At 40.6% G+C, this 17,233-nt stretch overlaps 2 protein-coding genes across 2 annotated transcripts; both read right to left on the bottom strand.

The window, feature by feature from the left end:
• Positions 1-8,945: 8,945 nt before the first annotated feature.
• Positions 8,946-9,690, bottom strand: LOC123148824 (putative germin-like protein 2-2). Its single transcript, XM_044568328.1, has 2 exons — positions 9,570-9,690; positions 8,946-9,481 (listed from the first exon to the last, which is right to left on the bottom strand). The coding sequence occupies exons 1-2, from the start codon at positions 9,688-9,690 to the stop codon at positions 8,946-8,948; spliced, it is 657 nt and encodes a 218-aa protein (XP_044424263.1).
• A 3,630-nt stretch (positions 9,691-13,320) lies between these two features.
• Positions 13,321-14,021, bottom strand: LOC123147492 (egg cell-secreted protein 1.3-like). Its single transcript, XM_044566758.1, has one exon. It carries the CDS (start codon positions 13,986-13,988, stop codon positions 13,533-13,535), a length of 456 nt encoding a protein of 151 aa, XP_044422693.1. The 5' UTR covers positions 13,989-14,021; the 3' UTR covers positions 13,321-13,532.
• Between the last annotated feature and the right edge of the window lie 3,212 nt (positions 14,022-17,233).

Below are 17,233 nucleotides of genomic sequence, written 5' to 3'. Positions count from 1 at the left end.
CGGCTATGCATTAATGCCGGTTCATGTTGAACCTTTAGTACCGGTTCGTGCCACGAACCGGTACTAAAGGGGCGGTGGCAGGCTCGCGTTAGGCCGGGGCCCCACGATCACCTTTAGTACTGGTTCATGGCACAAACTGGTACTAAAGGGCTAACCTTTAGTACCGGTTCGTGCCATGAACCGGGACTAAAGGGATCTGACCTATAGTCCCGGTTGGAGACAGAAACCGGGACTATAGGGCAATTTTCAAACTCTACCCCCCCCCCCCCCCCCCCCCCGGGTGTATCACCATTTCAGTTTTGAAAAAATCAAAAGAAAATGATAAAAACTTTAAAAAATAAAATCATTCGAGAGGTAGTTATATTACTACATCTACTAGTTAGGAAAATTTGAAAATTTAAATTTGGACATGTTTTGCAAAAAGAGTAGGGAAAATGTAAAACGGCTATAACTTTTGCATACGATGTCGGAAAAAAACGTATAATATATCAAAAAATTCAGCACGAAAATCTGCATCCGATTTTGACAGCCTATGGCATGTTTGCAATTTTTTAGAATCCTCAAATCCCAAAAGGAAAAAAAGATATGCTCAAATTTCAGCTTTTTTATTTTGGTTAAATCTGGTCGAACTACTTATTCAAGAAGTATTAATGTTACTACATAATTAGTCAAGAATATTAGTGTTACTAAATAATTATTTCAATTTTTTGAATTTTGGTCAAATCTGGTCAAACTATGGTCAAACTTATTCAAGAAATATTAATGTTACTAAATAATTACTGTTTTTTAGAATAATAGTTTCAAACTCAAACGGTGAAACGTGTGACCTAATGCTCAAGCTAAACCGCTGAGGGTTAATAGGATTGACAGCTTACATTTATCAGGAAAACAATAAGTGCAGACTTGGAAAGTAGGGGGAATAGAACTCTGAAGTTAAGCGTGCTCGGGCTGGAGGAGTGAGAGGATGAGTGACCGGTCGGGAAGTTAGACGATTTGGAATGAGTGATCAACACTTGAGCAGTTAAGAGGGGTGATTAGAGACTAAATCATCAAATAATTCAGAAAATTGAAAAAAGAACAAAAAAATTCAAAATTTTCAAAAAAATAATTTCAAAAAAATACCTTTCGTACCAACCGGTACTAAAGGTCCCCCATACCACGACGCGAGCTCACGCCACATGGTGGGCCTTTACTGGTGTTTCGTGCCGAACCGGTACTAAAGGGGAGGGGGGTCTTTAGTCTCCACCCTTTAGTGCCGCACTAAATGCCCTTACAAACCGGTTTTAAAGCTCTGTTTTCTACTAGTGGATGGCTCCAAACACTTGGATGAGAGCATTCGCCGGTGAGCTTCTCCTAAACAGTAATTCTGTAGTTTTTAAATGGTAGCGATTCTCAAGATTATTTTCTTGTGATTATTCCTCAACTTTTGAATTTTGGCATATTAATAATGCATTATCCTATAATTAAATAGGTGGTTTTATTTGTTAGCACAAATACGGTTGCTACATCATCATCATCCTTCTTCTTATTTATTTTTAGATGCATGTACAAGGGGCTTATCGGATGGATGTTTGTGGGCTCCTTCGTGCCAACACATCTTCTATATCAAAAGTACTAGGCTTGCTAACCAGGAAAATGAAAAATAGGCTAGAAAATCCCACAAAAATTAGAGACATCCGACCATTAATTTGGTGGACCAATAAAGTATAACCATTAGATTTATGTAGCCACACTACTAGACCGCAAACTCACAATTAGATAGGAAATGTACTCTACATGTATGACTCAATTAGCTAAAAGAAGCGAACCAACCTATGATTCGATGGTTAGAGGGACCCTGGTATCCCCAGCCCATCAGGGTTCAAGTCCTGGTGCTCGCATTATTCCTGGATTTATTTTAGGATTTCTGGCGATGCACTTTCAGTGGGAGGAGACGTTCCTATCGACGACGAGGCCTACGAGGCCTACGGTGACTTCGTAAATCTCAAGATGATATGCCGGCTCAGTCTCTCAGAGATACTCATAGGGGTCATAGGGGTAGGATGTGCGTGTGTGCCTTTATAAGGGTGAGCGTATGCGCGTATGTATGAGTGCTTGTGTCTGTACTGTATGAGCGCCTGTGTCTTGGCGTATGCACCATACATCTATCTATGTGTCCCTTAAAAAGCAAAAGAAAAAACTACTAGATCTCACGTCCTTTCAAAGAAAACTAAAAAAACTACCACATCTCACGTATCTCTCTTTTAGTTGCATCTCATGTATCTGAACTACATGATTAATTAGGAAAGACGCACTTGACCCTAAAGAAAGAACGCTATTAGCTAAACTGAGTACTACTTATTCGGAATATAATAATCGAGTACTACTTCTCATGTAGACTAAAAACAATTTGTGCTGGACAAGGATTCTGATTGGTCTAGCATGATGTCCGCATCTGCTCACAAGTCCATCAATGGTGTTCAGCATCATCATCGACATAAATAAAAGAAATTAATGCTTATTGTTACATCTACATGTGATTATGTGAAACCTTTTTTAGGAATATTGTACACAGATGACTAATCAGGACAAAATAAAATTAGAACTTTAAGTCAGCATCCTAATATAACATTACTCCAAATAAGTAACTATTTTTAAAATGCAACCTTTTATTTCATTGGAAAAAGATGCCACAATTAAAAAACTTTATTCAACACTCCTTATATAGCATCACACACAAGTTAATTGGTGACTTAATCTACAAATAACAAATGTAATGACCAGACCAGGGAAATCATAGTATTTTATTCCAATTAAAAATGCCATGATCAAAACTTAAACTTAAGGTCCTAATATCACCCTATAGAAAAAGTGCCGAGTTAGTATACAAACGGGATAATTAATCTACTAGACCTAGAATATTTTTTAATATTGTATTTAAAAGGTTGAATTCATTACAACATGTTATTCATTACATTCGTCGCTCCTGACTGAACATACCGATCTAATATGAATTGTGGACTCATATAAGCCATTGCCTATTCGCTTTGGCTCGATGTATGTACATAATTATAGGTATGAATACCACGATCTAATGTGCACAAGCCGAGCTACATGCCATGATCTTTGTCCCGTGGTCGGCCATGGCTCCACTTCTGGTCCTGGTGGCTGCTGTGTGCTTCAGAGCGAGGAACCGCGGAAATGAGAGATCACAATTTCCTCTTTCTGTGATTGAGATAATCACTTCCTTGGTTGCATGCATAGATTTTTCACATGAGTTTTTCCTACCATAGTCATACACGATTCAAGAAAAAAGTACTGACATGTGAGGCTGAACCACTAGCTGGAGCCATGTGAATGGTACTTCCATAGTTCCATGCGCCACTGCAACTTCCAAACCAAATATTTTAATTTTCTAGCTAGCTCCATCTGTCCCTTTCTTGTGGTGCTGCTTGAGAACAAGTGGAACATGCCAGGTGCATATGTGTTTAGAAGAATTGGAGCCTCATGTCATGGAAAATTCTTTGGTCTACGTAATATCATGTGTGTTCTATGGCTCATTGTTAAATGCATAACATATGAAGTATTTTATTTGTCTGATTGACTACTCAAAAAAGTCATATATGTCATATATTTACCAATTTATCGCAAAACAATACATATATGTGATCGAGAACCCTCCTGATTCGGGTTGCATCCAGTACTCACTGCCTTGAAATACCCCCATAAGTGTTGTGGCATATTCTAAATAAAATTGAATACAGAGATAAAAAAAATTGAATGTTGAAAGGGATGTTTGGCTATATTCATAACCCAATTAAATCAGCTACTATTCACCCACATATCTCTCTTATTGTACCATGAATCAAATTGAATTTGAACTCCCCGAATATTCCTATATTTATGTGGTGATTATTCTAAAAGAAATGATAATTTTATTCTCTCAACTATTGGGTGAGTGTGCAGGCTCCATGATGAACATCTTAAAGCATATATATTTGATCTCCCCAACTCCTGACATTTTGTAAATTTGTTCCTCGAAGTGGATCTAACTATTACAAAGGTAGTTTTATCTTATGTGGTGCGCACATAAAAGTTTCCATAAAAATTATTTCAAATACTTATACTTTTTATCTTATTTACGAAAATCCTTACCAATAGGTAAAGCAAACGATAAGAAATTTAGAATAAATTAAAAAATGGAGATTTAATGAAAACCACATTTGAGAATGTTGTCAAATTTGTATTTCTTTTATACTTTTCATGATTTCAAGAACATGCAGTTGTTTTTTAATATTGAAAACCATTTTAAAAATGAAAAGTTGTGTGATGTGGCTTACACAATGGTGCCATTGGTCAAAAAAAATTAAATACCGAAACCCACTACAAGAAACAAACATACAGAGTATGAAGAGTTGATGGATAAAATTATCTGGTTTAATAGTTAGAAGACCAAATCGAGAACCCAAAATATTATCCTAAGAAAACATTTGGTTTACCATTTATTTTCTAAAATATCAGGGATTTCAAAGGGTTCTGTAGCGGGTCTGATGTACTAGCTAGGCACACATGATGACATGATGTGAGAGCAGCCAATGTAATATCCATATTTCTATACACATTAGTTCGGTCATATTTATTTCAAAAAATATAGCAGAAAATAAAAATCATATTGAGGTATTTAGTAACATAAAAAAATCTATAATGTGATTTGGTTTTATCAAAAAGTCAAATTTCATAAATTTTGACCAATATATACAATACCCAATATATACCATATGAAATACATTTCATGATCTAATGGTAATGATTCGGTTTCTAGATGTTGATAATTTTTTCTACAAACTTAGGTCAAAGTTTATAAAGCTAGATTTTGAAAAGAAAATCTACGTTGCAATATATATCAGAACAAATGGAGTACTTATTATTATTATGGCCTGACATTTATTGAACCCAATTTTTTTTTTTACAAAATTATTGTGCTTCTAGTCCTCTATTTGAACTTGCATGGTTTTAAAATCCTGCATGCCAAAGAGGCCTTTAATAATTTTGCTTTCTGATGATATTAAATTAAGCATTGGCAATAGAATATCAAAAACATTATTTTTCAACAATTTCATCACAATAAAAGATGTGCCACTGTGCTAGTTACACAGGAAAAGAACAATTTACGTTTGAAGTAAAAAATAGGGATGTCTCGCACAACACATCAATATTATACACAAGACGGTGCAATTTAGCTATGGAAAAAAATAGTCAATATGGGTGTGTCCAAAAACACACCAACAATAAACAGGAAAAAACATACATCCGTGAGGACACAATATCCTCGACTTACACTGTTATAAAAATACGGTTTTGCTAATTTACATTCGAGTGATTTACAATTGGTTTGCATTCAAATTTTTGGCCGTTTGATCTCGTGCCGAGGTGCGCGCTGGGTGCTGGCTTTTTTGGACGTTTTTCTATGTGTCTGTTACTAGGCGCGCTTTCGTTTTCCAGCCAACCCGTTACTGCCTATCTCCTGGCTCTCTGTCTTTTTTTTATTCTTGCCCTTTCTCATTTCTTCGCGCGAGTTAAAGATGAGAGAGGGAGGCAGTTCTTGGCGATTTCCTCGTCATCCATGGTGATTCTGATCTACTCATCCTCCTCTTCTTTCAGATTGATTTCCGCTCCAGTGTCGTGTGATTTCAGTTCGTTATCCGGGTCTTCTCCCTTTCCCCATTGAATTTCTTCTAGATCTTCTGGTTTGATTCGATTCCCTTGTGTTTGATGTAGATGTGGGTGTATGTGTAGTCTTAGTGGTGGATTTTTTTTCCTGCTACTACAATGTTACAGTGATAGGTGCATGGATGAAACGGTGGATCTAATTCCCCTGTTGATTTTGTTTCTGCTAGCCTGGGCGTTTGATTTCGCTGACCTTTTTTTTGTTAGATGCTGGGGTGTGCGTTCTTAGGTAGTAGTTGCATCGAAGTTACGGCAACTTCATAACTGTAATTTCATTTTAATTACAGTGTAATTTCCTCTGAAATTACAGAGTAATGACACCGTAATTTCTAGAGGTAACCACAGTGCAATTTTTGCTGTAACTTCTATGATTTTTAGTTTACAGTCACTGCAATTACAATCTAATTTCAGGTTATTACAGTGCTTTTGTCAGTGTATTTTCAGGTTAATTACACTAGATCACAATGAAGTTTCGATGCAATTAAAGTATTTGGGGGGGGGGGGGGGGGGTGTTGCCTATGTTGTATCTGCAAGCATTTTAGAACCTTTTTCTTTGTGGGTTGTCTTTATTTGGTAGTATTTGTATCCATTTTATAAACTTTTTTTTGTATGTTTTGGGTAGTGTTGCATCTAAGTTGACAGCTGCTTCAAGATTGTAATTTCATTTTAATTACAGTGTAATTTCCTCTCAACTTACAGAGTAAGCATATTGTAATTGTAGTGTTCTTACAGCGTACTTGTAATCACAGTGTAATTACGGTGTAATTTTCAGGGTAATTACACTGTAAATCACACTGCTATTTTACTATAATTACAGTGCAAATTCTCTATAATTTACGATGTTGTTATAGTGTAATTTCCATGGGTAATCACAGTGCAATTTTTACTAGAATATTTACGGTCAGCCCAATTACAGTGTAATTTCAGTAACATTACAGTGGTAATTAGGCTGTAATTCATATTGTCTTTGTTGGGTAGTGTTGCCTCTATTCACGTTGTCAATATATACTGAATCTACCTTTGTGTCAGAAACTTTGCTGTGCACAGGAACAGGAATTTCTGCTTGTCTAGTAATTTCAGCAACTTGATAATAGTAATTTCAGTATTGTTTTGCTATTGTAAATTTTAGCTTCTTTTGCCCTGGTGCTTTTGAAACAAAACTGACCAGTTTCTTTGATTTTTAACTAGAGTGGTCTGTGCAATACACTCTGTTAAATGGAAAGAATTTGCGATCTCTGCTTTTCATTCTTGTGATTTTACAGGTTCTAGATCTCAAAGAAATGCACTAGGCATGAGCAAAGACATTGGAATTGAAGGACTTTCAGCCTGTGGATCGTCTCTTGTATGATCTTCCATGGTTCTCCCCCAATTAGTTGTTGCGGCTTTGGTATTCGTCTTTTCCCCAATTGGAATTGAAGGATTTCTGACTCCATGGTTCCTTGTTGGTGTTTGTCTTTGCCCTTTCTTTTTATTTCTCATTTCCTCCATGTAAGTAATTTAATTTCTGCCTTCTTTTTTGGTGTTTGTCTTTACCATTTCTTTTTTTATTTCTCATTTACAATATATACATTTTTCTTCATATTACTCTTCCTAGTTGCAGCTGTACTTCCCCATAACCGTTCGAAAACATTGGTTTTGTTTCTTTGTTTGTTTGAAGGGAAGAGCCTTTGCTTTCCTTGATCCATCTTTTAATGAGCATTCTGAATTTCACTTGCAGTTTAGTGATCTGCTAGTACATTTTTAATCAATTTGCTTCTAAATTTGTTTCCCTTTTGAAGGCACTGTGTTGTTATCTTTTAAGATTTATCTCTGGTATTTTCTTTTATTCGAACGGATTACACACTTTATAGGATTCTGGGATGCTTTTATTACTCCCATGTTGGTATCTTATTTTTTTTGTTTTCTTCCTTTATTCATGTGAAACCAGGCACACAATTGTGGTGTCTTTACATTCAAGATTATGGAAGTATGGACTGCAAGGACTCAAGTTGTTGACCATTTTTCAAGCGCTGACATTCCGAACTTAAGGACAGAAGTATGCTAATGATAGTTTTTCTGCGAGTTCAACAGGGTGGATAAGTTCTAGACTTCTTGTTACTGATTTCTTTGATGATGTAAACACTTCTATTTTTTATACTTCAAATTTACAGTAAAGAGGTTCATGATTTCCAGTCTTTTTTAGTTGTACTTTTGGCTCCAGGTTGCCTAATTTACTGTGCTCGTCTACATCATTCACTGTCTCTTGTACTATGTATTTTCAGCTTTTTGGCTCAGTGTTAATTGCTTCCCTTTGTGCTGTATATCTTAATGATTGGTCTAATTCTTGTTTGATCCTTTCTTTCAGACTGTGAATTAACAATGATGGAGAAGAAGGCTTTTTTGCATTAGAGAGATGTTAAACTGCTCACACTATGGATAGCGCAGTGCGTATGTTGGTTCAATGTGTGGTCATCTGTATGATAGGCAGTGTGTATGTTGGTTCAGTTGTGTCTATAATCCGTAGATGGCACGAGGTACTATACTTGCAAGGTTTTCTTACTGTAATTTCAAAGTTTTACACCTGCTTGTCATAGAATGCAAATGGGTCCAGTCCAACCCGCGTACATACATACCAACTCATGACTCGGCGCTGCAAAAGGGTGTCTTTGAGACTCGACAAGTTCCGGTCATAATGTTACTGTAATAATCACACATATTAGTGTAAATTATGCGTAAATACACTGTAATTGTAGAAGTTCCAGTGCTAATTTGACTGTAAGTTTTGTGTATCTAGTCTTTAACTTTTAAGATATCACTATGAGTAGACTGCAAGTTACTAGCAGACTCTAATGGCAGTCTACTTATCACTGTGATTGTAAGTAGGCTGTACGTTGATGATGCAAGACCTACAGAGGGTACGTCGATGGATCAGTAGGCTTTTTCTTGGATGTGGTATTGCGATAGTTGTAGCTCACATATGTTTGAAACCGGGTATAGTTCCAACCCGATTAGGATTGGCCTTTCTCCTGATGACATACATACAGCGGAGATGCACAAAAAAGGGACACACAAATACATACAAGTGTCGTTCTTCATTGGTTGGAAAACTTGACTGATGTCCAATTGATTTTCAGTCAAACGTCAAATATACACTCCCTAAAAATAATGTAATGCAATGCAAAGTTGAATAATATAAACTACACAAAATATACCTATTGACTTGATATATAGACAAGCAAACGCACTCGTGGGAACACAACTTAGAACTGTGCTTGGATCCAATCCACCGTGCTCTTCTCAACCTGGAAGGCTTTGGTAGTAATACCAGCCGGGATGGAAGGCTCTGCTCCAAACACCGTGTTGTCTATCGTGATCACTCCAGGGTTCTGGTTGCTCAGCGCCGCAATGGCCACCGCGTTACTCGTCATGTTATTGTACTGGTAATGGACGAGGCCCTTAGAAAACACAAACACATCTCCCTTGTTCAAAACCTTGTCAAAGTGCTTGTTCTCGGGGTTCGATGTCACGAACCCGACGTGTAGGCAGCCCTCCAGCACGGTCAAAATCTCGGTGGAACGCAGGTGGGTGTGGGGAGGGTTGAGGCCAAACGGCGCGTAGTCTATGCGGACGAGGGAGACGCCCATGGTGTTCAACCCACCGATCTGCGCGACGTTGACGGCGGTCACCGCAGAGCCCTGCTTGTTGGTTGTATTGCCGGCCACGTGGAGACCGGAGAAGTAGAAGTCCTCGACGACGACCTCTTTTGCCGCTTTGCAAGCCAGTCCGTTGAGATGCACTACATGGGTGAATGCATTCGTATAAGATAAAAGATGGGTGATTGCTTAGCTACAATTCCATGGAGTATATCGGTGTGCATGTTGTACCTGGAGACGTCTTGTCGGCAACGCAGAAGTCCTGGAGAAGGCTAGGGTCGGAGGCCGTGGCGCCATGCGAGCATGCAAGGACCAGGAGAGCTCCTGCAAGGAGCAACACTCGAATGGCCATGTCTCTTTGCTTTCTCCTCGCTAGAGTAACTTAGCAAGCAGTCGAGCTTTAGAATTGGTTGCTATGCTGCTTCAATTGTGTGATGTTTAAGGAGTGGAGAAGGCTGTATTTATAGGGAGATGATATACATGGTCAGGTAGGAAGTTAGGAACAAGTCTTTGTGATGTGGGTAGCCTGCAGAGCGCGTGTATGTATAATATGCATGGGACGGCAGGATCAAAGTAATACTAGAATGCATGATTACCTATTTACATCACATCAGTCAATGGTTGAACAAGTCGACTGTACATATCCACATCGATCGACCAAGAATCCAAGAGAGAATGCCATCTCTCCACATGGATCTCACCGGTACAGCTGTAGGCCCGCGCTTAACGTCGAAACGGGACAACCTTCTTTTTCCGATAAAATCCATTTATCTGCATTCATTATTTTAAAGATATACTAGTGCAAATACCCATGCATTGCAACAGGGAGAAAAATCCTCATATTGCCACACCCTAGTAGTGCAAGACTTAATAATCACGCTGTGGCGATGTGGTAGAGATAAAAAGAACTTTGGGACATATGCGAGAATAAGATCAGGACTTCTAAAAGGCCATTCAGAAACTAAAAATGTTATGGCATTATCACGGTCTAATTTCCTAAAAGCATTCACTTTGTAGTCATTTTGGGTGTAAGGTTGCATCTAACATTATGACTCAGAAAAAGAGAGTGCACACACACACCATACACGTGAAGACCACACAAATATTGTCCATGTACTACTCAGATCCTTATCAACGTTTTCAGTTAGTAGGACATCGCATAGATCAATTATCTCAGAAGAACTTCTCAATCAGCTAGCTTGCGCATCCTGAAAAAATATCCCTCAACCAGCTATGCGTGTATGACCATACAGTTGCATGCAAAACTAGCTCTCGCTTCTATAGGGCCGAACTCGCTTCCGCATGCCTCCTCTCTTGCACTCTCGTGGTGGCCATTCAAGACAGTATGGCGTTTTGGATCTCGGCCTTCATGGCGGCTGAATTTATGAAAAGAATCAAAACTCAAAAGTTTCGGTTTCAAAGAGATCTGAAAAAAATTGTACAAGTAAACAGGGATGTGAGGTGTATGTATGTATAATTTCAGGATGAAATACATTAAAATGCGGCCTGTACAAGAAAGAAACATTCACGATATAGAAGAATGAATAGTATCATCTGTTAAAACCCCCTAGATTTGTTCATTTTGCACATCCCTCATTTCATCGTATTTCGTTGTGAAATTTTACACACGTGTGCATTATGCCTTCATGTATGTCTGTATTTTTTTAGATTTTTCGAAATGTAAAAATACGAATTTTCACGTATTTTAAATTTTGCATTTTGAAGCTTCCATGGAGCTCGGCGTCCAAAAGCAATTTCTGTTCAATCCCTCCTTTAATTATCCCACCCATTTAAATATTCTATCCAGCCCACAATCCTTCTCTTTAATTGTCCCACCTGTTTAAGTATAGTATTCAGCCCACACAATCTATGTCTGGCGCCGAACATGAGGATGCTGCTCTCCTCTATTCTCACCGTGTGTTTGCCGATTCCCTGGGTGGTCAGTATTTAACGTGAAAGATGCGAGCTGAGGTAGGCGCAGCCGATGGTAGAGGTTCAGTTGCGGTGCCAATTTATTTTTGCGGCTCTCAAACCCATATTATCGTTGGTTCATGCTGATACAGTTCAGAATCACCTCGAAAGAAAATCTCATGCATGGACCCCGACGAATTTAATTTATCCATAGGAAATAATTAAAATTAATAACATGTGTGAAGGAATCAAAAAATCAGAGAAACACACTTTATTTTATTTGTATCGGTATTAGTACTGGTATTAGTATTAGTCCCGTTATATCAAATTCATTAAGAAAAAACAACAACAAAAACCAACAATGCCCACATTGGCCAACTCAAAACTCGACCACCAAGACTTTGACAACAACTACAAAAAAAACGAGGGCGCCATAGTGACATCGTGGCGGGTATCTATTAACCCCATCGAAACAAGACCTTTGCCCAGAGCCCCTTCCCCTACCCCAGTCCAGGGAGGGGCCCCAACTATAGTGAACAGAGAGCGGACCGAAGTTGCACTGCACTTGCAGTAGCATACCATGACAGCCGACCCGAGAGCCCTCACTCACACCACCACCATGGAGGCGAGTCAACACCAACGAGCGTGACACCACAACCGAGCTCCACATTGGCCGCGAACGCTGAAGCACACACATGAAAACAGAGCTCGGACGCCACCCATCCAGACCTAGATTGGGACTACCACCTCGACTGCACGCACATGCGACCACACCTACCGCGCACCTCTGCGTCAAACTACCAACCCGAGCACCGACCACCCCATCACAAGCCCGGCCCTAACGACCATCGTCGTGTCCAGATCAGGAGCCGCCCCGACTTTTACCCTCGAGCACGCTCTGAGGCAGCTGCCAAGCCGCCCATGCCTCCCAGCTGGCCCACCTCACCACACCCGCCACCGCAAAAAGGCGCGACGTCGTGCCGGCTGCTGCCCGCCCCCGTGAGCTCACCAGCTCGTGGAGGACGCCGCTGCGGGATAAGGAGCCGTCCCTGCCGCTACCCACTCGTGGTTGGGGGCACCGCCTGTGCCACCCTTCGGAAGGGAGCGACGAAGGGACATGGAAGGTAGCACTAGTGTCTCGTTCAAATGTTATATCAAGTTGATATCGTAACATTGAACGAATAACCAGCCTTTGCATGAGAAGATGAAGAATGTAAAAAATGTTGTTTTATATAAACTGGAAATAAAAAGTTGCCTAGGTGAAGGAGGTCCTATCCAAAGACTACATCGCCATTCATGATGAGAGAAATCTCATGGCCATTCCTAAAAAAAAAGAGAAATGCCATCATCAAAAGAGAGAGAGAGAGAGAGAGAGAGAGAGAGAGAGAGAGAGAGAGAGAGAGATCTGGTCAAATGCATCAACTCGGTAGACGTTATCATAAAAGAAGAAACATATATTTTTGGTCCGTCATGTTTGCCTAAAGTCTATATACGCTCCTTTTAAGATTTTTTTTTGTTGAAATTAAGCCCCTCAAATCTCAAAACCGGATAACTTTCGTCCGACACCAGATTAGAGTAAGAAACTCACCACGTGGCATTTAGGTTTTGTCCTCTCTTCTTCCCCCACCCCCTCTGTCAGGAGGCATTTCATCAAACAGGTCACTTGCAAACGTTCGTCCATTGCATCCCACGTCTGAGTCCACGCCGCGCCCTCCCTCGCCGCCGTGGGGTTTGCCGCCACCAGCCTTGACGTGAGCCGCAAGACGGCGTGTTCGTGCATGGCATGGCGTTCCGGTGCGCATAGACCGGCCACAACTATCTACCTTCACAGGGGCCTGGAGCGTCTCGGCCTGCTCTGCCTCACCGATGGGGAAAGAGGGGGCGGGTCCTGCAAGCTCTCGGTCGAACGCGCGCGGTGGCGCGCTCTACAACTTGAACCTCCCGGCACGTGCGCCGGCGCACCATCGTGGTTGGTTTGTCTTACACTGTGATTCCACTCTGATATTTACCGTGTCTAGTCTTTGATTTTGATTGGGTTTGTGTGTCACGTTTACTCATAAAGTTAATTAGTTCAAGAGAAAAATGGTGTAATATGGCAGAGAAACTATTATTCGAGCCTTGCTGGGGTTAGCGATAGCCAACTCGGGTCGGGTTACACGAACAAAACCCAGAGAAACCACTCGCCTCCCAGCTTCGCAACAAAGATTACATGAACTCATGAAGCATCACAGGATTCACGAGAACCTACAGGTGGACGTGGACACACACTTCAGACTCTCAGCTTCACGGGGCACCAAGCCCCTTCCTTCCGGCAGCGGCGGCCACGGCGCCGTCACTTGCAACGCCGTCAAGAGCACCACGCTGCTGCCCCTCGCCGCTGTCACCGGCGTCGCAGTAGCCCTTGAGCATGTCCCCCTCCTCTGGGGTGAACCCGATGACGGACAGCATGGCGTCCGCGGCCCAGCAGTGCTGCTCAACGGCGCGGATGGCGCGGCAGCACCCGGGCCCCAGGTACGCCTCGCCGTTGAGGAAGAAGAGGATGATCTCCCCCGTGCACGACCTGATGTCCATCAGTATCTCCCAGCACTGCTGCTGCCCCACTCCCTGCAGCCGCTCGGCGAGCTCGGCCGGAGGAGCGCCCGCCCGGACGAAGGTCGTCGTAGTCGTCGACGCGGTGGCGGCGACTGTGAGCAGGAGCAGCACGAGGAGGGCGGGGAGGAGTGAGCCGGAGGAAGCCATGGTACTGATCGCCTCTAGGCTCTAGCAAGTGCTGGCTGTGACGCTGTGTACGTGCTACGTTCAATTTATACAGGACGATGAGAGCGAGCGGTAACGCGCGCTTGCTTCAGTTTCAGAACTTGGAAGGTCCTTTCGCTTCCCATTCTGGTGGTCTTTAGTACCGACGACGATACGCCTTCCACCGAGGGAGGATCCCTTGTTTCCGGTTTCTGCATTTTCCATGCCAACCGATTTGTCTCCTAATCGATACCCGCCGCGGTTTCGTTTGGTATGTCATCTTTCGCTGTCTTCGTGTCATTTCACTTTCCATACCAACTCACATGTTTCCTTATCGCTAGAACAAACTGCTAAATTCTTTGGACGTCTTAAGCGCACACCTAAATATGAATCCATTCACCAAATGCATCATATAAATGGAAAGATTCCTCTGGCCCGAGTCTACACACTGAGCATCTACAGCCGGACATAGCAAATATGACCCCTTAAACACGGGCGTGTCTGTCTTGAAGTTGCATACCGTTGCTAATTAGCTGGTTGGCAGCAGTCCAAAAGTTGCCTTCCATGATTTCTAAGTTGGGTACCTCGAAATCTAAGGTGTACACTTCACTATGAGGTCGTCTACCTTAGTGATGCTCAGTTGTCAATATTACTTTGGAAGTTGTATAACGTTGTTTCTATGTTGGCTACCTCGAAAACTAAGCTTTCCTACAATGTTACAAAGTATTGTAGAGGCGACTCTGGATATTGTTAAGCTACTCACTATTAATAGTAGGAAGGATAATATTAGCCTACTTTACGGTCATTGTAGACAACTTACGACATCATTAGGACAACTGGCATCATGGAAAGCGAACCAAGCAGGGAGTTGGTTCTTGTAGCACTAAAGTTACACAGATAAAAAGTTTGTCAAAACATATCCACACATGATCTAGTTTCAAGGAGCTCTCCATGAGAGGTCTAATGGCGGAAACGAATATTAATTTAATAAGCGGTTTAGAAGTAATTGCTTTTGAAAAATTGAAAAAGTAATTAAACGGCATGACATCGCCATGTGTTTGGGGATGGATTAAAACATTTACATGGCGCCGGGCTGGGTGATCATGGGCTAGGCGTGAGGGCTAGTTTACTTTTTAGGTGGACACAAAAAATAGGTATAATTTTTTTTCTTTTATATGTATGGGCTTGGGAGATCTAATTAGCAACCGTTCACTAGTAGAAAAGGAGGCTTTGGTTCGGCCAGAAAAGAGTATTAATACCGGTTGCATTACGAACCGAGGGGGGGGGGTTGGGGGTTAATTTAGGTGTTTCATATATTATGTTAGCTAGCTATAATTAATAGAGAGAAGTGTCCTCTCTTATGTCCGTGCTTGGTCGACGCTACGTACTATACATACGTATAGAGAGGACTAGACACGCTAGCTAGCTAGTAAGCAAACGAAAAAAACAGAAGATCGTCATGAACATATATGCATACAGAGAGAAGTGATATCGACCACCTCTCCTTCTCCGAGAGATTGGTCGAACAACAAGTTCTCGTATATCTATCCGACACTACCGGCTACATATATACAATAATTATCTCTTACAAATATAATCTCCTAACATACGGACTCATGGTCCACATAGTATTCTCCGTCTTCAGCGATCACGTGGTCAAGAAAGAATGCCGCCAATTCCTCTTGAATTGCTCGCATGCGAGCTGGTGCTAGGAGTTCATCCCGCTTCCGAAACATCTAATTTGAAGAAGGGGGTCAATATATATATATATATATATATATATATATATATATATATATATATATATAGGGTCGCGCTATTCGTCACCCTGGGTGAGGAATAGTTATTCTTCACCCCCCTCTATTTTACCATCAATGCATCGTAATTTTACGTTCCGTAAGTTTTGTCTTATTTCTGACGCAAAAAGGACCGTAAGAAAATATATAATCGCCGTAAAAAATATTTTATGTTATGTAAAATTACAAACGTAAAAAACATAGTCTAAAATACACATAAACTGCAAATTTTCTTGTCTTATGACCTATATTTTTATTTTCTTATGTCAAATTTTACGTAGTGAATCAATAGGAATGTAACTATTTGAATTCGAAGCATAATTTAATTATGAAATGATCATAAGATTACCTCGGGTGAAGAATAACTTATTCTGCACCCTGGGTGATGAATAATAACACTATATATATATATATATATATATATATATATATATATATATATATATATATATATATATGAATGAAACTCAACACAAATGATGGTGATAAAATAAAATTGTGAATGTTGTTATTTACGCACTTCGTATTGTTCGTCAGAGTAGCCCCGCTCACAGGTCGTGTGGCGGATGGACTCGCAAATGTAGTATCCACAGAAATTATTCCTTTGTTCCTGCCACAACCACTTTACAAGAAATAGAGGTCAATCAAACTGATAAGCAAGAATGTCAAATGGTATTGATGAAACTAGCGCTTGAATCAATAGGAGATGCGCGGAACATGCTACTATAGTACTTACTTTCGGGTGTCTAAATTGCAGCTTCTTCGGGACTCCCGGAGCTTTTTTGGTGAATTTTTTCCAAACCCTGCCAGACAAAGAAAACAATTACTTGATATATTAGGAAATGAACAAAGTTGCTGATGTGGTGGATAATGATCGATTTAACTTACTTCTCGAGCATTTGAGTCATGTCCGCATAGTCCTGAGGATCTTTTCGTCTTCTAAGACGGTTACTAGTCCCTGCTCAAGCTTAATCTCTAGGATAATATAGTGGAAACTGCACACGCATGCATAACTCATCAATTACATTACTATAACCTTGACTTATATATAAGGGAAACCGAATACGCACAAGACAGTAACACTCACTTGAAGTTGTAAGGAAAGAGTATTATATCTTTGTTTTCATTTATTACCAACGATCGTAGCAAGTTGGCCTCGGTATCTACGGGATGAAATTTAACCTCAGTTTCATCTATGAGATATGTGTTAATGAACCCAATATCACCTACTTGTCTTTTCTTCAATTCGGCGATCTTCAATCTGCATAATATAGTGAGGATAATTATAAATACATGCAATGAAAGAGTTGAGCTATATAGAGAGACTTAATGACAGAAGTAGTACTACTTACAGACAGTAGCAGGTGACCGTTGCTTTATCGAGGGCCAATTGATTGAAAAACTAAAAGAACTCCTCAAATGGAACAGGCAACAGATCAATTCCAACGAGGT

The sequence above is a fragment of the Triticum aestivum genome, chromosome 7A, assembly GCF_018294505.1.
Source record: "Triticum aestivum cultivar Chinese Spring chromosome 7A, IWGSC CS RefSeq v2.1, whole genome shotgun sequence".
Lineage (NCBI taxonomy): Eukaryota > Viridiplantae > Streptophyta > Magnoliopsida > Poales > Poaceae > Triticum > Triticum aestivum.
The sequence above is the reverse complement of the archived record's forward strand: the minus strand, read 5'-3'. Positions and strand labels throughout refer to the sequence as shown.

What these genes read in the sequence shown, in the direction of transcription:
- LOC123148824 (XM_044568328.1), bottom strand. Translation starts at nt 9,690, where the DNA reads ATGGCCATTCGAGTGTTGCTCCTTGCAGGAGCTCTCCTGGTCCTTGCA. An exon ending in TGCCGACAAGACGTCTCCAG is followed by an intron (nt 9,482 to 9,569) that starts GTACAACATGCA and finishes TCACCCATGTAG; the next exon opens with TGCATCTCAACGGACTGGCT.
- LOC123147492 (XM_044566758.1), bottom strand. Translation starts at nt 13,988, where the DNA reads ATGGCTTCCTCCGGCTCACTCCTCCCCGCCCTCCTCGTGCTGCTCCTG.